Here is a 23,737-nt window from a genome sequence, read left to right on the forward strand (position 1 = left end):
GACGCGCATTTTACTGCGTGTTCCTCGGTTCTCGGGGTAATAGAAACGAGCAATGGGCAACACTGGCCTGTGTGGTGTCCTAGGCCGCCATCCAACCTTCACGTATGTAATATAATCTGAGCTGACGTTGGCGCGTTAGCAGGTAGTGTGCCAAATTATCATTAGAACTGACACGAAGTTATAATCAAACAGCTGCAGCCTGAAGCAGGCCCAGCTGCTGTCGGTGAAATCAGGAAAAAAAGCATCAAGCCGTTACCGGCCAGTAATTCGAAACTATACGCTTGGAGGTGAAAATTAAGACTGAAGACTTCTAAAACGCTTGATTTGACTTGGTTTGTGGGTCTAACGTCGCAAAGCGTATGAGAGACGTCCTAGTGGAGGGTTCCGGAAATTTCGACCACCTGGAGTTCTTTAAAGTGCAGCTGCGTCACTTTTCGAGAATTCCTCAATATTCAAATCTCTAAGGCTGTAGGTAATAAGTAATAATAATAATTGCTTCACAGGAAGAGAAAGGCGCTGTATCTGTCATACTTGTTTCTGTGGACACCTGAACCGCGCCGTAAGGGAAGGGACGAAGGTGGGAGTTAGAGCTGTAATGGAGGGCTGCAGAGTAATTTCGACCACCTGGGGATCATTAACGTGCGCTGACATCGCACAGCACACGGACGCCTCTTCGTTTCGCCGCCATCGAAACGCAGCCGCCGAGGTCGGGTTCGAACCCGGGTACTCCGGCACAGTGGTCGGGCGTCTTACCACTGCCACCGCCACTCGATGGACGGCCGCTCGACCACCGAGCAGCCGTGCCACCGGGCTGGCCTACGCGAGCGAAACACCCTTCGCCTCACCCAGGCTTACATCATAAGCCGCACCGTATACGCCCTTCCATACCTACCCCTCCGACAGAAGGAGAGAGACCGGGTAAACGCGCTCCTGCGGAGTTGCACGAAGATGGCTCTACGCCTTCTCCCCAGCACATCCAACGATCGGCTTCTCAAACTCGGTGTCCACAACACCTTTGAGGAACTTACAGAAGCCACCTTTACGGCACAAATATACCGTCTATCGAACTCAGAGGCTGGCCGCGCTCTATTATCCAAATTAAACCTAAACCCAATTACACACCCTACCAAGGGTGTCCCCCTTTCTTCTATCTTCCGCTCTAACCTCAATATACCCCCCCTCCCCAAGAACATGCACCCTGAGCGAGATGGGAACCGCAGAATAGCAAGGGCTCGGGCCCTCTACAAACAGTATAGCGAGGACCATGAGGTGGTCTATGTGGACGCAGCGGAATATACGTCAGGCCACCGTATGGCCCTGGCGGTAGCCGACAATCAAGCAAAACTTCTAACCTCCAGCTCAATCATCACCAATTCGGCCATAGAGGCAGCCATCGCGCTTGCTCTGACCTCTACATCTGCCAACATAATCATCTCTGACTCTAAATCTGCCATTCTCAACTATGCCAATGGCTACATATCTCGCACCGCTGCTCGCTTACTACTCTTCTGGCAGCCCCGGCACCCTGTAACCCTTATCTGGACGCCAGCACATACCGGCCTCCCTGGCAACGAAGAGGCTCATTCTCTAGCCCGAGGTCTCACATTCCGGGCAGGAGGAGATGAGTCCCTTCTACAGGCCGAGGAGCGTCTGCTCTCCTTCCGCGATATTCTCTCATATTACCGGGACAAACGAAGAGAATACGCACCCCCAGCCCCGCCCCTTACCATAGCGCAGGCCGCACACTGGCCGCACTACAAACTCGCACTGCTCCATACCCCATACTACTACATGCCAGATACCCAGACCAATTTCCCTCCTCATGCAAACTTTGCGGCAAACCAGGAGATTTCCTACACACCCTCCTCACATGCCCCACTTTCCCTCATCCCCCATCACCGACCGTGGTGGAGTCTTACTGGGAAACTCTGCTGACCAGCACTTCTGCTCAAGACCAGCGCCGGATCATCTCCAGTGCTATGAGAAGGATAGGGCTCCAAGGGCTATCCTTCGCTTTGTAAGGGTGCCCTCCTCACAGTGAGGGAGCACCCAAGTGCCATGTAGGGGGCTTCGCCCCCACTATTCATATCATTGGCATTAAATGTTTTTACCACCACCACTGCGCCACACCCCGGCGGGGCCTGTAGGTAATGCATGTGAAGTGTTTTTGCGCTAGCATTCAAACTGATGGCGTAATCGGCGATTAAACCTCTAGCTTCTCACAGCACTCAAGGTCTGCAGAGAAGCTTGGTCCTGACGTCACGGACGGTAATATTTATGATTATCCTTGCCTTCGCTCACTTCCAGCGGTGCCTTTTCTGGCGCTGCCAAACAACGTCTCTAGGGCATTGCTTTCTTTAGAGTTGTTTTTGCTTTTCAAACCAAGCGTTTCTATGCGGGAAATGTACTGGTACCGTCAATGATGTCATCATGCACACTCCAGCCGTAGCTGTGCTGTGCAGAGAAGCCTGATAACGGTCGCGGTTTTAATCGCTTGCGCCACTGATTCAAATGCTAGCGCCAAGATATTTCGCATGCTTAAACTGCAAGCTATAAACATTCGACCCCACGAAACCCATCGAAATCTAAAACCGGTGCAATTTCCCTTTAACGTGCACTGGAATCGCACATCACTCTGGCGCCTAGATTTTCGTCTCCATCGAAAAACGGTCGCCGCGGCCGGAATTCGATCTCGCGTCCTTGAACACAGTAGCCGAGCGCCTTAACCAGCACCACCACGGCGGAGCTTTTCAAGAACGCGCTGGTGTAATCAGACGATAGTTGGCAAACGTCGCTGCAATAAGCAAAGATGGCTTTTCGCTCGTCCTGAAGATTTTGACCCCACAATTCATTGCATAATCTATAAGGAATTTGCCTACATTTACTTCGCCTTCAAAGAAACTAGGTGTCAGGGTGCCTTAGCTCGGTGAGCAATGACGCCTATTCGTGAAATTGGATAGTGTACAAGCGCATCGAAATTAATGACTTCGAAACGCAAAGCAACTAAACAATTTCATCTGACGCTTTTTAGAACTCACAATTTCACCAGCCTCTTGCGCAAGCAGCGCTCGGTCGAAATTTGGGAGAAGGCACGGCAGAATGCATATGCTCGAGAATGTAGCTTACTTGCTCCATGAGCGTAGTAGCTAGACTCGCTAAAATAATTCAGAGACAGTCGTCCTCAGACGGAACGGCCTGCTGTCGATATTCTTTTGCCTACACGTGCTGTCGGTCGTCGAACCATGCTTTTAGCCCTCATCGTCACATACTCCGCGGCCAGGACAGGAGGAAAATGCACAATCGAACTTTTCTTACGAAGCTTTCAGTTCACCCCTGATGCCTAGGTGCTGTGCTGACGCAGGAACTGAGCATGCATCAGTAACAGCGTCTATAACATGCTACACCGCGGCTACTGCGCGGGCCGAACAGCTCGTGGCAGCATCGCATGAATGCATAGACTTGTCGCAAAAACTTTATTGCATAGAAAGATGCAACAAAGTCCGTCGTAACACCCGCAGGAGGCGATACACGTAAGCGCTCAGCAAGAAATCTGGGTCAGGTGACTGACTACGATAGAAACGCGATTAGAAATTAGCGTAGCCAATAACGACCGGATAAATTTCACGCGGCGAATCGTCCGCTTGAAGCCAAGTACTGTTACCTCAACCCTGAAAATGGTCCACAAAAACTCGAGACCAGTGCAGTGGCCGACGCGTGGAGCTTGTTGCCGATAACTTTATCAGCGTCTAAAGGGAGCGTGAGGGAAAAACAAATATCCGGAAAACGTTTTCCCGCGCTTGACATCGATGCCGATAAACCCGCCGAGCGTAGCTTCACAAGCCGAAGGCTGTACCCAATTCCGGCTGTGCTTACAGCCGGAAGTTGACGAAAACGCCACATGTGTACACAATAGGCATGCTATAAAACACTCAAAAGCAGGCTGCAAGTCTGCATTTCTAGAAAAACTTCACACAGAAGGAGACAAAAAGAAATGTGCCAGTAACCAGTAAAAAGAACCAGGAAACAAGGAGCATTACAACGAAATAAAAATTAGGGGCCGAGCAAAGCTTACACAAAGGGAGAAAGAATAACCAGACTGAAGAAACACGAGTGCCTAAAGTCAAAACGCAGCGAATGTATCGCATGCCCACACCGAAAGAACGCCAGTGATGAAACGAAGAAAACAGCCAAGTATAAGAAACTTAGGGGGTGGAGGCCAAGCGAGACGTAAATGGGGGGAAGGATAGCACACACACGTGGTGGCATCAGAGGCGTAGTGTACTCACCTCGCGCGATACTCGTGCCGACTGTGCCTGGAACGACACAAACAGCGAGTCACGTAGTCAGGACTGATCCACACGTATATACTACAGCTGCGCGCACTGAATTGACGGCAACGAACAGATAAGGATTTCGCCTACGCCGCAATCAGTTGACGGATATGATCCACGGTTAGGCACAATAACGCTCGAGCCAGAGGTACCGACTGCAATCGCAACACGATACCGATACCTTTGTGCTCAGCGGAATTTGCGCTAACAAATACGAATTTTTATGTAGCTGTAAGAGCCCCTTTTCGCATTCCCAGGCGCAACAGTTCTAAGAGATACACTGCCTTTTTTATTTATTTTTTTTTCTTTTGATCTGCGCGGAAATCACAATGGTGCGTGCGGCCTTACGCAACTCTACTGTTCAATATTAGGTACGGAATAGCGAAAGGTATTTTCTGAGGAGAGATGTCAAGACTGCCAAGAGCACACACACATGTAGGTATACATATATAGCGGCCGACCTATAATATAATGAATCGCACTTCAAGCCAGGATGTCCGCCCTAAACTTTAGGCTCTTCCTTTAACGTCATATATTCCTTATGCGTTACCTGCACGGACATTCCCTGATAATGGTTTCACTCCTGATGCAGACTTTCACAACGATGCCGACTTTTACAGTTTTTGTGTCGTGATCGTCACACAAGGGCTGTAACGCGCCATTAGCGTGTAAAGGAACAGTACGGAACAAACTTTTTAGATTCAGTTGATTAGAGTGCAGTGTCACACAAACCAAATAATAACTGTACCAGCACGCACTGTTCCAGCTTCGATCGGGTTTAAAGGAAACACTTTACTGAAGCGGACACGCATGCAACTTTAACATATCGCCGGCCTTTTCATGAGCACCACTACACTGCATGCCAATATCCATGGACAATCTTTGAAACTGAGGCGCGACATGGGATGATGAGTACCAACGGAACGAACAGGACAGAGACTCACCCGGGCCGGTGGTAGTACACTCGCTCGGGCGTCTCATAAATGCGATCTAGTACGTGCACCAGTTTGGTGTGTGCTTCCGCGTTTCTCGGCCGCATGTCCGTCCGCACACACGGGCTACAACAGCAGCAGCAGAATAGAGAAAGCGCGAAGCAGCGTCACGGCACAAGCTGCTGCGCGGCCAAACAGCAGATTAGGCGGCACCCGAGCGACAGGGGCCTTTCTTTGCGCCGGGCCGACCGTCTTGTGGTCTCGCCTCCTTCGGGCGAGCACGCACGGACGCTCTTACGATAGCAGAGTCATCGTCGCCTGGTTGTTGTCTCGGGTGCAGGGGGCGCGACAGCGCTGTCGCCGTCGTCCCATGCGCGCTCTCTGATCGACGCATCCGTATTCGGTGACCGCCGCATCTACCCTGTCCGCCGGCGCGAGCGCGTGACGTCAGGGGGTCGAGGGGGGGGGGGGGTCAGAAGAGCGCGCGTCCACCGCTACCGCCGTTACACTATTGAGGATGTGCATTCGATGGGCGTCCCTGTACCTATACACGGGGCCACAGCTTTGCTGGGGTGGTCGATACACGCTGGTTGTTTTTAGTGGCCACGCGGTCGGTGAGCCCTCGCACTACCTGTGCTTGTAATGAGCGAACTCAACGAGAGCCGTCCATCCTGTGACGTTATGGCGTAATCGAGACGCCGGTTCTTAGTGAATGAGCTGCGACATGCGGACATTTAATTGAGCCTGTCACTTTATGTATTATTAAATAAATGCTTCATGACGTGTGTCAGCGTAAAGCCACGTTGGTCGCAAATTCTTTCGTAGTTTTTTATTCTTCTGCCCACAGAGCCACCTTTATAAAAAAAAAAAGAAAAAAAAAAGAAAGTTGCCCATCCCCATCCCACATTAAGAAACGAAGGGGAAAAAAAAAATCAAGCGATCAGTGTCGAGAACAACGTCGTTCACGACTCATCTTTCCTAGCTAACTTAGAATCGTGACCTTGGAAGCTCGCGGTTTCAAATTGGACGCAACGGATGGCGCACGGGTCAGACAATGCGCTTTGTATCAGCTCTACGCTCGTGAACCTATCGTTTAGAAAAAAGAAAAAGGAAAGCCTGACAGGCACGTGTTGAAAGATTTCTATTACCAATAACACGGCCAGAAACACGAAACGTCGCAATCGTCGCCAAAAATATAATTCAATAGTGACGACTGACTGCCACGAACGAAGACGTAAAAGTGAACAAAATTAGGTTCCCCAGAATAAAATTTGCGCGATGAAATCTAGAAACTCAAACACCGGTTTTCACATGCTGCGCACGATATCAACGCTAAACCGCTAGACGTGCTTTTTGCCCAACAACAAACAAATCGAACCTGTTGGCTGATACGCGCGTTGACGTCACTATCCATTGGCACTATTGAAGTTACGACCGCAGTCCGAACCTAAGACCGGCTCGTTGATGTCGAAAAACAGTTTCTCGTCTTTCACGGAAGCCGCGTCTTTTCATGGAAACGGAGTCCGAGTCAGCTGCACAAACAGAGCGTCAGAGTACAATTCTAAAAGTGGAGTTCGGATTTCTTTTGTGGAGAAATTTGAACCGCACTTAATCTCCAGACTTCGTGCATTGAGACCCTACGCAGGGCTTCAGAGAACCCTCGATTGCCCGGTCTGGTTGTTGCGTGCACCAGTGAGACCGAACTCGCCAAAAGCTGCTCTCCAGCCTAACTATGATACATTTGAAAGCTTATGACGCTTGGTAACGTTTCGATATGGAGTTCCACGCTGAAAACTAAGACAATCATTATTGCACTTACATCATATCATCTATAGCACAGTATTCACAAAAGAAGTAGCGCTGGAGTAGAAGATTTCGCTTCCAATCGAATTCGAACATAAGAGTTGTATTTTTTTTTTTCGAATTTAACATCCAGAAAATGAAATTAAGTCACCTTTACTTCGGGAAAGGAAAGGGCCCTGTCACGTGTAGATACGCGTGCAAATCGTACTTAAAATAAACAAATGAGCCAGATCTTGTGTCACATCCACACGTGAGAACCTTCTTTGTCAGATTGAGCCCCACAGCGTAGACTGTTCAGACCGTGATTTCATTTCTTCCTCCTCTGGCGCTACTTTACAATCGAGCGCGCAAAGGATATCAATAGATCGACGGAAGATCTGGACGCAAAATAAAAATGTAATAACGCAGAATCAATAGTCCCGTCACCGAGGAAGCAAGGATGCGCCTCTGCTACATTCAACATTCAAACAACGACTTAAGTTAAAGTGCAAGAAAAGTTTAAGGTCAGTTTCGAGAACAAACCTTAGGTTATCTTCAGGTGGCCTTAAGAAAGGTGGCATTTTATATACCAAAAAATATGGCGAAATGGCAGATGCGGAGAGAAAGGAACAGGACTAGTAGCAGTGCTGTGTTCTGTTTGAGTCTAGCCATGGATTTAGGATTCTACGCTGAAATTGAATGAGGCCTAGAGCACGTACGTTGCAACTATAGCTTACTTTTCCGCTGTCGAATCGGGAGCACATTAACAGAATGCAGTCATGTCAGCTGTTGTGTCAAAAGCCTGATTTTCACATTTACACGCTTGTGTTGCTGAAACAAAGCAGTGCTATTGGTTGCATACAATAAATGCTCTAATTGTTTTAAGCCGAATTGAGTGCACAATTTTAGGTATTATTTGCATAATAAGCAGGACCAGAAGAATTATAGAAATTTAGTTCATTAAAAAAAAAAAAAAGGTTCAGTTTTAGAGTTTCACAACGAAAAGGGCCAAGTCCAAAGCTATATATGCTGATAGTGACGAAATGATTTGCATAATTTTTCCAAAGTCCATGGTGCTCTAGCTGTGCTCTACATATATGTCGATAATATAACAGCTCGGATATAACTGCGGTTTACGCGAATAAAAGCAACTTGGTATTTTTCTCATTTCCCGTATAGGTGAATTTGATTCATTAAAGAAAAACATGAAAATCACGCGGCAATACGCGAGACGGTTACTTTTCTACAGCATGCCACACGACTATCGTCTATCAAGTCTAAATCATTCATAGTGTCGTGCCAGTTTTATTTAGGAAATTGTCACAGCACAACGAAAGATTAGAAAATTAGGATTAAAAAAAATATATAGAAAATTTGAAAACTGCACCTCCGACCGTTAAAGTTCCCGGCCTTGACACCTGTTTGCTAACGTTGTCAGAGCTATACTCATGATTTCTGGAAGCTGCATGCGAGGCTCCGCATAGGGGCTTCAATGGTCCTAAACACGACTCCTATTTCACCCATCCATATGAAAGGAGTTGGCAGGAGTTGGCAATGCCATTCGGTCTCGTGACGTCACACAAACCACCGACCAATCAGAGCCCGGGTATGTCACCTGCCAGAGGCATATTCCTATTTTTTTAGGCTTAATTCAAACACTCGACGCCACCGCCATCGCCGGATGACTTTTTTTTTTTTTTTTTTCCCGACGTGGGGTATAACATGTCGTGCTTTAGCGACTTGTAGCCACATAGGTATGCCGTGACGGCGCCGCTACATCCACAGAGGCCCGTGCGCACATGTGGCACGTGGGAATGTGTCAAAAAGCTGAGGAGTGAAACGACGCAGAACGAACATGACTGTATACGCAGCGAAACATCTGCGGGAAGCAAGCACGAGTAACATAGGCGGAATGCGCCGCTTTGTCCAGTTTATACCGTTATCTAGCCTTTACGGACATTCTCCGCCAGTGCACGCAGACAAATGAGGAGAGAGAACTTATTTCCACGGTCTTTACAACGGTACGCAGTACATATTGTCTGCCTGAGTTAATGTTTCGGAATACGCTTCTTATACTAACCCTGGTTTCATTTTTAATGTTTCGGCCACGGGTGGGCACAACGTTTTGCAAATGATCAAGGCGCACTTGCTCATCTAAAAATTAGAGGGCCTGTTAGATGTGTCGTAAGAGGAGATACGGCGAAAGCCTACCCATTCTCTTCCCCTCGCTTCCAGTCAGTTGCGGTCTTCAAGATGTCGGTCGACGTATTGGTCGTTTCGTAGTCATGCTGAGTCGTGCCTAGTCATTGTAGTCATTAGTCTAATCACCAGTCACAGCTAAGCATGTTTACTCATTTCCAATCAGTCGCGGTCATTACAAGTCGTCGCTCGACAGTCGTTTTTAGTTATTATCATTTTATCAGTAATTATCGTTATTAATTAACTCTAACGATATTTGTAGTATAACTTATTGATTACCGATCACCATCAATCGTTTTCATTCCTTATTTCCTTCCTCACACAGACCTCAGCGCACAGATCCGATGCACAGATCCCGCGCCACCTCTCGCGCACGGGATTTCGTTCCACGAGCTTAGAAAGGCTTACGGCTTAAAATACCACTAACTGCACGGTACAGTTCCCACGTGACATTCCGTTGAAACACCGTCAGTGTGGACACTCACGAAGCCCGAGGCATTAAATGAAAGTCCCGAGTACGCCTGCTCACTTGCTCGGACGTATGTTCCTCGTTTCTCAGTTCGATGCACCTTTTCAGGACAAAACTGATCTATGGGGCCACGTAATCGCTAACGTTATAGGAGAGGTGCTTCAGCGTTTACAATAGGGTCTCATCATCATCATCATCATCATCATCATCATCAGCCTGATTATCCCCACTGCAGGGCGAAGGCCTCTCCCATATTTCTCCACTTAACCCGGTTCTGTGCTAGCTGCATCCACTTGACCCCTGCGAACTTCTTAATCTCATCCGCCCACCTAACTTTCTGCCGCCCCCTGCTACGCTTTCCCTCCCTTGGAATCCAGTTTGTTACCCTCAGCGACCATCGGTTATCCTCTCTTCGCACTACATGTCCTGCCCATGTCCATTTCTTCTTCTTAATTTCTACTAGAATGTCGGTAACTTGAGTTATTTCTCTGACCCATTCTGCAAGCTTTCTATCTCTTAATGTTACCCCTACCATTTTTCGTTCCATAGCCCTCTGGGTTGCCCTCAACTTAAGTAGAACTCTCTTGGTTAGCCTCCACGTTTCAGCCCCATAGGTGAGTACAGGCAAGATGCAACTGTTGTATACTGTTGTGTCTAAACAGCGTGTTTTAATAATTACGACTGTTCATTGTATGACCCACGCCCAGCTGAAGAAAAAAAAGAAAATGCCGTATGATTCGCCCCGTGACCATGGGGCGAATCTAACTTTAAGGTGTTCTCCAAATGCTGTTAAAAATTAGCAGGGATTGTGCGAGAGCAGTGCTTGGCATCGTTTTGCTTGACGGTTTAGCAGACACGGTTTGTCTTTAGTTGGTTTAGGGGGGGGGGGGGGGGCAAAGAAAGGCTACAGAGTCAGCCGTTAAGACATTAAAAATACGCAATGAATTAAACGAGCTTCAATGAATTGGCTTGAACTGAAATTGCAGCTAAATTAAACCCCCATCCACGGCTGGCAAGTGGCAAAGCGAAGGCAGAGAGAAAGAGATAGGTATCCTCATCTCCACTTGTGTGGGGAAAGGAGGGAATATGCGGCTGCAACGGGAAGAACCTCGTGGAAGGTTGACGATGACGACGGCAAAGAATGGAAGGACAGCAAGAAGCGAAAAAGCACGCCTTGCGTTTTCGACTCGAGTTCTCAAAGTACGTGTATTGCACAGCGTGGAAAAAAAAAAAAAAAAAAAAAAAAAAAAAAAAAAACGAAAATGAATGAGTGTGAAAATTGTGTGCGGCTAAATGACTAAACTAAGGCTACAACAGCTTTCGCTAATTAATGCAAAAAGCGGGCAGAATCATTTAGCTGTAAAATTTTCTTACACTTAAGACAAGGAATGTGCCTTCCTTCCCAGCGGAAACCGGACATCGTCCCCAGCCCGACTATATATGTCCACTGCTGGACAAAGGCCTCTCTCAAATGCCTTCATTTAACCCCTGCACACTCTGCGGCCCACTTATATTCCCCCGAAAAATTGCTCATCTCATCCGCCCACTCCGTTACCTTTAAGAATCGGTTACCTGTTCCCCGCATTAGAACCAACACTACCAATTATCCATATTCTCTTAATGACTTCGGCTAGGACAGGGGGCATTTAATCTTCGATCAGTGATGCAAATGAGGAGACACGGGAGTTAATCCACGAGCCATGACGAACTATACACGTGCCATTAAAGAAAATAAAACGTTTCACAAGCAAAGCAAGAATTGTTGGTTTGGTTTGGTCTAACATCACAAAGCGACTCAGGCTATGAGAGACGCCGTAGCGGAGGTCTCCGGAAATTTCGACCACCTGGGGTTCTTTAACGTGCACTGACATCGCACAGCACACGGGCACCTTGCTTTTCGCCTCCATTGAAAAGCGGCCGCCGAGGCCGGGAATCGAGCTCGCATCCTTGGGTGGGAACAGTAGTCGAGCGCCGCGACCACTGCGCCATCTCGGCGGATGGCAAAGTAAGAATGGGGCAAAATGGGTCAGGAAGAACAATGAACATTTCACCTATAGTGTAATCAGAGGCGTCGTCAGCGCTTTTACATTGAACTATAATATCTTTACTTGCAAAGCATGTCGATTATGGCTCTCACAATCTTATCGCTCTGCGCAACCAAGAGAAGAAATACTCTTCGATTATCCGAGTGTGCCTCCTCCTATGGCGTAGCGTTTATTTATAAATCCCAAAGATAGGCTGTGAACGGGGTATACAGTGGTCAAAGAGACGAGACTTCTGCAATATGCGCTTGTTGCCAAGCCTCCATCTTTCTTTTTCTGCGTGCTTGCGTTTCCTTCCCCCATTAAAATAGACAATTTTGATATCGATACTGAAAACGTAAATGATGACCCCCTCCATGCACTGCTCAGATCCATTCCAGGACCACCGGTGCTATACCTACTATGTGTGCAAAAATTTACTACCACACCGTAACACTAATTCAAAAAGCGCTCATATTGCATGGTGCGCGCAACCGATATTTCAGACTAAATCAATTCACCCACAGGCAGAACGAGTTGGGCTCACCTCTCCTGAAACCATTCGTCCAGTTCCGAAGCGGGGCGATAGTGGACCGTTTCGAGTGGCCGCATTTGCACATCCATGCTTCTGTGCCGCAACATAGGCGATTATTTCGTTCGCTTCGTATAAACCTTAAGAGGATCACTGCCGCGCTTACAGAATGCGTGGCTGAATGCGCATCCCTCCTTGCCCCCTCTTCTCTTTAGGAAGAGACGCAGCGGTGTACACCTCGGTCACCAGACAACATGCGCTCGTCGTCATAGCTAATGACACGCTTGGAATTCGGACAGCGCAATGTCACGGGAATCATCGCATTTCAGCCACACGCAGCGCACATGATACGCCGACTGTGCTTGCTGTCACACGAATTGTGAGCGTGCGACATGTCTGAAGTGTACGCTTTTTGAGTTATTTTGCAGCTAAATATAACAGGTCCGGTTTTATAGTTACCCAGATAGTCGCGACGTTGAGCTTCACGGTGACGGTTTGTTCTGTGGGAAAATCGCGGGCTAAACTACGCACACGAACAGCTCCCTTCAGTGCTCTGTTTTGCAGCGTGGCCTTGACGTATTTGGTTGACCTGGATTTCTTCTTTTTAACCGCTGGCTTCCTATGCTAACACAGCTGCTCTTTGTCATGTAGCTTGATGAGAATGTAACAGCGAAAGAACGGTTTTGCTCTATATATTGAGTGTTTTTTTCTCTTGCACCAAAGACTGAAACAAAATACACGTCAACCAAGGTCAGGGTCACGTAACAGACCGGCTCGGGGCGCAGCAATATTAAAGCTGCACGGGTTCACCTTCGATCAAGTAACTGTGATAACCTGGAAGTGGCAGGAACTGATCAGAACAATATCTGCCACGCATCGCTTAACAGGCCACGCGTGAAGTTTTCCGGGGTCCTGTCGACATCCGCGGTCCTGCGTCTAACGCGGATGACTGTACTTAGCAACCTTTGATCCGAACGGCAAATTTCACGTTTGAGGGCCACGCTGACAGCCCGTAAGCCTGCCTTCTCCTCGGCACTACTTGCAACCGTCACCTTCCGCGGAATCCAGGAACTCCGAAACGAGCGACGAAAGGAACAAGCCAATCGGAGGTATAAGCCCGTCGCACATGAGGAAACAAGCGCTCGGAGGCACGTCTTTACTCCGCACGGTCCACCACGCAAGGTGGTAAGCACAGGGGTTGCGAAGTAAAAAGGTGTGCGATGGATGCGACGCTTACCGTCGATCCGCGTAAGGACAGCAACATGGGGCGGGTCAGTGGAGGTGTGGGCGTTGTACCCGTTGCGTAAGCTTTCTTTCTATTCACAGGCTGCCGCCGCTAGACCGCGGCTTCTGCTGTTCCAGCTGTTGCTGCTGCGATGCGGCTCCAAAAAAAATACTCTCCGGAGTGGCACCGGCGAGCGCGATAAGGACAGGAAAGGAAGCGCGTCGAGGCCATGGAAATACGAGGTGCCATAGACGTGGTTATTGATTGCACGAAGAAGGTGCAGCACGTGCTTCCAAAATAATAAACCGCGCACGCGCGTGTCTGGTAGTAAGTTTCCAGCTCGAAGCATGTTGAAGCCCCAGGGCAAGCGTCGGCCAAGAGGCGCCACTCGAGCGATGACGCTGCATGCGTGTCGCGCCGCCGGAGCTCTGAAGAGAAAGCGGGCGAGGCGCTGGACGGCCGCCAGCCACGAGGAGACCTCCCGACTATTTTTCTTTTCCAGCCGCGCCGGACGACAGGGCCTTCACGCCCTTGACACCGCCACGTTCCACACATCCCGAGCGTTTTGGCTGCGACTGCTGCGAGGCTTCCTGCTCTTCTGAGAAGCGGCCGCAGCGCTTATATATCTGCAACTTCTGCTCGGTTGTCTTTATCCTCTGCGCGCGCAAGGCAGGAGAAGCGCTGTCACTCTTCCTTTGCCGCGACTGCTTGACGTGCACGGTTAGGGTCAACGAAAAGAAATACGAGCATGCCGTATACACACCCAACGCTGCGACCAAGGGCGAAAGGCAAGCGAAACACCGCTGTAGAACGAACTGCGCCTGCTGTGTACTTAAACATAATGAACGGAACCGTTGCATTCATGGTACCGCTTTTCACAGCTACCGCCAGGGAAAGAGAGTGTGTGCTTGTGCTTATGAAGTACCGAAGCAGCTCGTACTATGAGTGACGCCCGAGCGAAGGGCTCTGGATAGTTTCCACCACCTGAGGTGCATGCGTCATAACGTGAACTCAGACATCGCACAGTACACGAGCGGCTTGCGTTTTCCGGGATCGAACACTGGTCCCCCGGTACAATAGCTGAGCGCCCTATAACCAGACATTGCAGTAACTGAATTAGTGTAATGAAATAACTGCTACTACTTTTGCTCATAATTTGTACTGAATTACTTTGCTGACCTAGTAATTTAGTAATGTAAATGTACTTTATAGAAGTAATTTCGAAACAAAATTTATCACTAGAGAAATTATACTAAAATGCACCGCTGTTCTTATCGGATAGACTTTGAATGCCTGCTAAGGCACCGCGAAAGCAGTATTGATTGACGCTCGGCAAGTGAGAAGTCAATAGAACTTTGCGTCTCAGACCCCTCGTGTCCAGCGTCGGGTCGAGAAGCCGGAAGGTATAGCAGAAGTACACGAGTCGCGACCACTTCCCAAGCATCAAGATATATGGCACTGAAAACTGACACTTCCAAGGTTGTGTTGGCTAAGGGCACAGTTGTTTCCCATAGCTCTAACACTGGCGAGCGCAAGTTGCTGAGATCGATTCCTGGGACCACGGAAGTAATAAACTACAGGGTTCAAACGGTGTGCCAGATCCGATTTGCTAGGCGATGGCTGGGATCGACACTCGATTGTCCCATGAACGCAGTGAAAATGATCAATGTTCAACAATTATTTTATTTTCGTTGTTTTGCTGCAGCTACCTTCGTAGTGGCGAGTGCTATATATACTATACCTAGGGAAAATTGAGGGATGGAATAGTTGCCTGGGCGGAATTTTGCCAGATGACAAACAAACAAAAAAGAAATGTGTGCGCTGCATCTGGATAGCGGTACTGTTCCAATTACTTATGATGAAATGCAAAAAAAAAAAAAACAAGAAAAAGATTAAGTATTCTTCGGAACTAAATGAAAGTATTCACTTTTTGGGAGTAGTAATCAGTAATATAATTTAAATTTATCGAACGGTTTTGGGAAGAGTTATTAGTAATGTAATTTAATGCAGTTCAAAAAGCTTTCCCTTGATGGCCCTAATCACCGATACACCGCGGCGGTGGCAAATCTGTGCGCGCGCATGTGTGTGTATGTGCGTGTGCGTGTGGCGTACGCGCGTGTGTGTGCGTGTGTGTGTGTGGCGTGCGTGTGTGCGCGCGCGTGTGCGTGTGTGTGTGGGGGGGGGGGGGGGTGCCCTCAAAGCCTGTTTTGGAAGCACCAAAGCGACTTCGATCTGCAGTCACTTCAGTCCTACAGTATATCCTCTGATCGTTACGTAATAAGGCAAGTTGGGACGTAACGCTTTTCAGTCGCGTAACAATAAAAATAAATAAATTTCACACTTGAACACTGATTATATTCATTATTGAATTACTGAGCGATGTGCTACGCAGCACATTTCATACTTCGTAAGAAGTCCCGTTGTTGTACTCTACTGTGCCAGTGGGAGAAAAAGGCATCTCAAGGAAATTAAACGACCTTGCGGAAGAGCGCGTTTCTACACACGAGCGTCACAATACAAGCATTGCAGAGGAACTGACGCTATACGGGCGTCAGTGAATGGACCTGGAATCATTAACCTCTTTATCGCAATGAGCCGAAGCAGTGTTTTCTTTTCGCAGTTTGGGAGTGCCTCTCCTGCACCCACGCACGACTCGCTCTTTAACCAGTTCCAGGGCCGAACCCATCGTTGGCTGATATTAATTGCTCTTCGGAAAGCTTTTACTCCCGACTCAAGCTATTGCCGCGCGAGAGAAACTGACGCAATTTCGAAAACAGACCCTCCTACCGCGTTCATCGCTCGCAAGAGTTTCGCTATGTTGTGCGGCGTATGCGTCCGGAATACAAAGCGGGCAAAGGAAAACACCTCTCAGATCCTTCTGCACACAAAAGGCCCTCCGACCGGAGGACCAAGCAGCGCGAAACGAAGCCTGCAGCCATACACCCGCGCAGCTAGCAGTCGTCCTAATTACTTCCTCGCGTCGTGACGAGCAGTGAGATGAGCTGTAGGGCCCGTCCTCGTACGCTGCCGACGTACAAAAGTCCCCGGGAAGGCCGTGCGGGCTCTTCGCGAGTGCAGCCTCCCCGTCGTGACATAGATTGTCGCACATCGACGCGCGCGCGCATGCGCGCTAGGGCGCCTACAGTTGTCGCTATCACAAGGATGCATTCAGCCCTTGTGCATCAATGCATGGCGCGGGTCCCCATGTCCGGGCCGATCGAGCCCTTATCTCTGCGGCTCCTGGCAGCTCTGGCGCGCGGTTATGAATTTTGCAACAAGGCTTGCTACCATGGCTGGCCGAAGACCTTTTTTTCCAAGTATTTCAATCTAGAAGAGAGAATCGAGAAGAGCCACTGGAATCCACTGGAACACCGGTGGATACCTGATGTCACTAGGAATCTAACCTAGCACCCACCGAACGCGAGGAGGATGCTCATACGTGCCCACCGCTTCGGTAGCCTGCTAGCCAGCCTTGTAGTGCAGCGGCCTTGTATAGTGGGAAACAAACACTCTCGAGAAACCCTTCACCGAGTTACTTTAGTGCTTCTGTACTAAGGCCGCCTTCGTTTTCCTCCTTTTAGCTCAGAACAAACCGTCACAGGCCCACATGTATGTGTGTATATATATAAGCTGCCTGAATCTTGGAGGACTTGCGAGCAGTAGAGGACGCGTCTTTCTGAGTTGCAGGGCAGAATAAGTGGGACCAACAACTGCTTCCACAGTGTACCGTAGGCAGGAACATAGCGGACGGCTGATAACGATGGAGGGAGGGGCGACTCGGCATTGCATTACAATGGCTACAGCGACCCTGCATTATGCACAAGTGCCTAGTGTGCAGCAACGCGCCCAAAGAATGGTCCTCCGGGCGCGGAGCTCTTTTCTGGCGGACGCTCATTAGCACATGCCGCTTCAGTACCGTCCACGCACGCGCGCTCACTCATATTGTTGGGTCCATGAAGACGTCAGCTCATGAATTGACAACCTTGTTTAGGAAACGACAGCAGCCGCAATGGAAGCTTTTTTTTTTTCACGACATGCTGCCTCGCATAACATCGCTGGAATGATCATATCAGCGGGCCCTGATGCTGTTCTGTTCCGGGGCTGGGTGTATAAAATGTGTGGTAATGTACACAAAATAAATTCACGGCGGTTGGGAAAATCGCGGTAAAGACATTAAGCAGGCACGTAAAAACGTGAAAACGTTTAATCCAGTCAAGATTCTCGCAGTAACGTAGGCTGCAATGTATGTTATGACGCAGGTTCTCAAGAAGGAAGTTAATGGTTTAACCCTGGTTACATCCAAGATCGAGCGATAGCTTTACGATTATATATATTCTCAAATTCTACTCGCCATAACCTTTTCAGCGATATATGATTTGTCACTGCAGCGCAGAGTTCAATGTTAGTCATTTAACGGTAGCTAATTAAGGAGTGCTATTAGTGCGCTGTAATCGTACTCGATATAAGATATCCAGTGATAAATGTCTTGATGTTATAGCGTAAAATTCAATCTTCATAAATATTCATTAATTAACGGTAATTTAAGCCTTGCAATTAGATCAGTGCAGTTGTAAAGCAATAAACGTAACGAGACTTCTTGACAAAGCTAATTCGCATCCATACGTTCTAAATCACTCCTCTTTAGACGAAGTATATCAGTAACTTGGCGCACACATCAGCAGTTATCTTCATAAGGAAATGCATATCGAACATGTCAGTAACAATGCTAATCGCATGCTTGGCTTCCTTCGCCGAAACTTTTCACTTGCTACAGTTTATTTAAAAAATATTTCTGCACAAAATGGTCATTCGAATTAAGATGGATTAGGGGTCTTCCGTATGGGACCCTCTAATATCATGTCTCTTATTAATGCCTTATATATATATATATATATATATATATATATATATATATATATATATATATATATATATATATATATATATATATATATATATATATATATATATATATATATATATGTGAAGGAAAGAAGCCAACAGTCGGCGAGGCCAAGGAAGTTGGAAGAGCACCGGACGCGTTATTCGGAGGTCGTGGGTTCGGTTCCCACCATCGGCACGTTGTTTTTTCTTCTACTTTGTGTTTAATTATCTTTCCCCTAATAGATTACATTACTAATCTCTGTGATTGTCCAAGTAAACATTTAAAAAAAAAAGACAATGTACCATCCCCAACGCTTTCCTTGGCCTCGCCGACTGTTGGCTTCTTTCCTTCATGTATTATAACGAGCACCCTCATTTCCCCTTACTTGATCTGCATATATATATATATATATATATATATATATATATATATATATATATATATATATATATATATTTTTTTTTCAAAATCGTTCCTTTCTTAAATTTTTCTCCCCTTGTTCCCCGCCCCACGTGTAGGGTAGCCTAATGGGCCTCGCTTAGTTAACTTCCCTGCCTTTCTATTCTATTCTCTCTCTCTCGTTCAACTAGTTTTATCGTTCACTTAGTGTTACAACCATGAAAAGAACCCTCGGTCTCCCAGACCTTTTCGTACAGCGTCATTTTTCTAGACTTTCCGAATTCCACAAACTATATATTACATAAATGAATAATTGAAATTCGTCTTTTCACTACTCCGCGAGTTGTCATCCCGCATCGATGATCGTTTAAAAGTTGATGTTCCAAGTTGCAGAACTAACCAGTATTTCTATTCGTTATTTCCCGAGACCAGCCCAGACTGAAAGCATCTGCCTTCCTGCATAGTCTTCATCCTGAACCTGAAGCATTCAAATCTGCGTTTTTTCATCACCTATAAAAAACACAATTAGCCCAGTGCAGTTATACTCGATATAAGCTACCGAAAGATGTATGACTTGGATGATGTACCGCAAAGTTCACTTTTTAACCACGACTGCAATTACGACGCGAAATTAATAAATCAGTCAGGTCATGCGCCAGTTCACCATTTATAGGTCGCTAGGTGGGCTAGTAAGTCTCAGTTTGACCTTGGTTGAGCTTGACGGTCAGGATGACGGAATAAAGAGTTTTCAAGGTTTGTAAATGGAATGGAAAGCTATAATCACTCTAAAATAGACAAAAATTAGAGAGATTTCAGAGCGAATATTTGGTCCTCTGCTGTCAAATTCAGACTGTGATCCAACCCGTATATACTGTACTCGATGGGGATCGCAATATGGCGATAATTCGATATAAAGAATAGTAGCCGCAAGTATATCCAAATAAAGAAGAGTACATTGTACACTGTCACGCTAGTGACAAGCCTTGGCAACGACGTTCCGCCCGCTATGTGTTGCTAGTCAATCAGCTACGCATGAAGCCTCAGCGGACGGCGCTGCGCAACTAGTCGCTGTCTATCACTGTTGCAACACGTTATCAAAGACCGCCAGACGAGGGTCACCGCTTTGCTTTTCATTAGGTAGGCTTCACCGCAAGGCAGCAACGTGGAGTAGGAGACCGAAGGTCGCCCTCAAACACATCATCAAAACTCTCTCAAACACTAAGCTCCACTCGCAGGAACGCGGCATAAAATCCGATATATCTGCTGAACTCAAGTTCCGTAAAAGCGAACGGCAGCGATATACTTTTTCTAATTTTCAAGCGGGTGTTCTGATTTTTCGATGTGAACAACACTTTGATAAATCAAGGTTCGATATATCCAGACTCGACTGTATATAGTATATGGGGCGTCAGTCCCAAGGAGGCACATGAGCTATGAGGGATGCTCCAATAGAGTGCTTCGGATTAATTTCGGCCACATATAGGTTTCTTTACCGCGTACTACACATCGCACATGCGTAAATCCTCCATCGAAAAGCGGCGGCCAGGGTCGGGGCTACACTCGCTTCCTTGGGCTCAGCAGCCGAGCGCCCTGACCAATCACTCATCGTACATTCCAATTGCATAGTAACTAAAACGCGCGTGATCATTGTTGTTTTATCGTCAGTTGGAAATAATTGCGCACAGATGACCAAAAACAGCACAGCTAGCACACAGATCTGCGATCAATAGGGAGGGCATGATATCAAAAATAATGCATTATGCCCCAACGTAAAAGAGCGAAGAAATGAAAAACAGGTGTCCCTCTCAGCGGCCGCTGCACCCGAGAGGCCGACTGCCGCATTCTTGTCCATTACGAGAAGAACGCGAGGATGCTGCCTCCACGACTTTACCGGAGAAGGCACGCTAACGGAAGAAGCAGTCAGGAGCCGAGAGGGCAGCGGACGGAGGAAAGGCGAAAGCAGTCGGAGCACATACACACAGACGCCAGAGGAGACTGGTTTTATGGAAGAAAAAAAAAGGGGGGGGGGGGGGGGGAGACAACACACACGTCGCTCGTAAGCCTAGCGCGCACCCGTAGAAGCCAGAGGAGTACGAAACAAGCAACCGCCTAGAGGGAAGAGCGCTATGCTATGTATACGCATATATTCACGATCAAGACACGTCTACCGCATGCAGGAGAGGCCCCCGCGACAGTGAAAGCGCCGCTAGTAACGTTGGTATACACTGCCCGCAGCGTGTTCGGGACACGTATAGTATACTGTCCGAGAGGGTGGTTGTGCTTTACGGCCCAGCGATCGCCGGCCGCCCAGATGCGCTATGCGTGACCGTGTAGTATACCTATAGTATACATGTAGTATATACAAGGACAACGGTCCATACGAGGCGAGCGTAACGCCCATACAGCACTTTCGTCGTCCTGAGGCCCATGTTGGGACGAGGCAGACAGAGGAGGAAGAGCCCGAATGGAGGAGAGAAGAGGAAGGGGTATTATTTATTTTTTCTTGGAGCGGACGCCCAAGTTCAAGCTCGCAGCAGTAGCAGAGGTGGCCTTGGCGGCTTCCGCATAAGTCCAATGCCAAATGCACGCATTGGTCGCGTTTTCTACGCAGGAAGGACGAGGCGGGCCGGCGCTGCCGCTGCTGCTGAGAAGCGAGCGAGTCCGTGCGATGCTTTAAATAGTGGGAGTTGCAGCTCGAAGGTGCTGAGCTGCGACAGAAAGAAGCACATGCCGCGTGCAGCCTTATTTAGTGCAGTACACTTCTACGGTACGCCGCACGCGAGACTAGTCGAGGTCATTTGCCGTTTATCGAAATTTATGCGGGGCTTTCCATCACTGAGAGTATCAAACTAGTGGGTGCTAACAAGAAACTCTTCGTTGCAAGCCCAATACGTTTATTGCCAATACGACTATGCCGTGCTTGTATGCATACTATTAGAATAACGTTAATGTAAACTTAATCGACAGCTCTCCAAAAGCGGCACAATATCCTTCGAGAATGAATGCTACATGACGAAAGACGGCAAGGAGAGAAGAAGGGAGACGACTATCCTTTTCTTTACTCATCTTCGTGCTTCAATTCCTCGCAGATGAATTATTGATCACTGTAGCCTGTGTCGCCTTACCTGCTACCTACGTCTTTTCTATCTGAGGTGAATATGTACTAAGCCCACACTTGGCTTGTCAGTGCGGGCAGTTAATTATGATGCGTCGCGGGGTGCCCTTTACTCGACACGCTATTCAAGTAAACAGAACCATGTGTACCTGCATCCTAAATAGTTTCTTTCGCGATCTCTGTGCTGCGGTCATGCCATCATAAAATGCGTTTTACAACTGCGCTTGAAGTCTCGACGGACAGCAACCACGATAGCATACGTGCACACAAGGGACGCTGTAGTCCACCGTGGGCTGGGACTTCTGCAGCTTGATTTCACGACTGCAATACGCGGTAGTACATCTGTAATGCCCCGTACACATAAGCCGAGGGAGGTTACTTGTTTACAAGCTTACGCTGCGCAATTATTTCCCGGTTCTTTGTCGTTCTTCTCTTAATGGAATCAACAGTAGTTCGCTTCCGACCAGAACACGTCGGCCTCGTTAATTATGAGAAGTCAGTGCAATTCCATGTATACCTGATATGAATGCGGGGCTGAGCAGTAGGTGATAAAAAAAAAAAAAAAAACCTTAGCACACCTAAAGAATAGCTCAAGTCAGTCGTGTCCAAGCTCTCCCAGAGGCGTCTCACCAAGAACGTACCCCGCGGGGTGTCGTTAACGGCACGGCGCTATATCACGAAAGCAGCGGACGTCTGACTGCATGTGCATATACTATAATGGAGCAAGGTATGGAGGGTCATAATTCGTAACGGCCATTGTGATGTCGCTTTCCGTCATGCAACGCGTCGGCACCGGAAGAGCTGTGGGAGCGGCAAAGCGTCGGCACCGGAACATTCCGACGCGATTGTCTTCCGCAAGCACCTCGAGCGTATGCCAATATCCGCTGCCCCCTCGCTTAACGTCTCTGCGGTGCTAAGAGTGGCGCACAGGCCCATAGGTGGCTTAACGCGAGTCAAATTTTCGGCCTGGCGCGTGACGATGCGTGCTGCCCAGACACGGCCTGTGCACGAGGCTACCACGAAAACAAATTCGTTATTATGAAGTTATCCACTGTGCGTAGCGAAAACATTGGGGGGACGTACTTAATTTCCGCCTTTAAAGGGGGCGATGACAGGGTCGGTCGATGTATTGCCGTTTTGTACTTCTCTGAATAATGTACAGGTCTAGGATTCTACACGCAAAGTTTTAGTGGCTAGCGAGCGACGCATATTAAAAAAGACAAAAAAGAAAAGAAAACGCGATAGAAATCGGAATCGAGAAGAAGGGGCTCACCGAGAGCGACCGCCATTTTGAAATGCTCGTGTGACGTCACAGAGCATACGCGGCGGAGCGTCGTCTGCAACGTTCGTCTGCAATGCAATGCAATAGTAAATGACACGTCTCTCTCTTTTATGGACGATTGCCACAGTGGTCGTCCGTTATACAGATGTGCTCGATGAGGATATGTTACCGCACGAAAGCGATGTAGAGTATGAGGCGTTTTCTTCAGCATAAGACACGGTCACAGTCAGTGAGCTGCACGGTTAGGTTCCATATATTTATCGACGCACGACCTGTCGCATTACACTGGCAATGACACCAGCAAGACCAACCATCGCCTATCACCGTAGTGTGGGGCTTTCGGCCCCGCGATGCCAACGGAACTGATCAGCGAACGGTCGCCCGATCTGCTTTGGTCGGACCGCGATCGGAGGCCGAGCGAGAATTTGACACCCGACGAGTTAACGGTTGTAACGGCTGCACTTGTCGGTAGCTTAACTGTGTTAGAAAGTGAAAAACAAGCGGATACACTTCATATATTCCCCCTTCTCATCGGTAATGACATTGGCCAGAAATGTTAGTCGCC

The 23,737-nt window shown here is 48.0% G+C and overlaps 1 protein-coding gene across 4 annotated transcripts in view; it reads right to left on the reverse strand.

The window, feature by feature from the left end:
• The window catches only part of nemy (cytochrome b561 family member no extended memory), a 162,127-nt gene that overhangs the window by 12,099 nt on the left and 126,291 nt on the right, over positions 1–23,737 (reverse strand). The window contains exons 1-2 of one of the 4 annotated variants that reach the window (XM_084594654.1): positions 5,276–5,566; positions 4,287–4,313 (exon numbers count right to left, since the gene is read on the reverse strand). The exons of 2 other annotated variants lie outside the window; for them this stretch is intronic. In XM_084594654.1, the coding sequence (XP_084450780.1) occupies positions 4,287–4,313; positions 5,276–5,370 (122 nt within the window). In that variant the 5' untranslated portion in view covers positions 5,371–5,566. Of the gene's footprint in view, positions 1–4,286; positions 4,314–5,275; positions 5,567–23,737 lie in introns of those variants that run through there. One more of the 4 variants, XM_084594655.1, reaches the window with a different exon arrangement.

This window comes from Amblyomma maculatum, chromosome 2 (assembly GCF_055883805.1).
Source record: "Amblyomma maculatum isolate TAMU_Amacu chromosome 2, ASM5588380v1, whole genome shotgun sequence".
In the NCBI taxonomy this organism is placed as follows: domain Eukaryota; kingdom Metazoa; phylum Arthropoda; class Arachnida; order Ixodida; family Ixodidae; genus Amblyomma; species Amblyomma maculatum.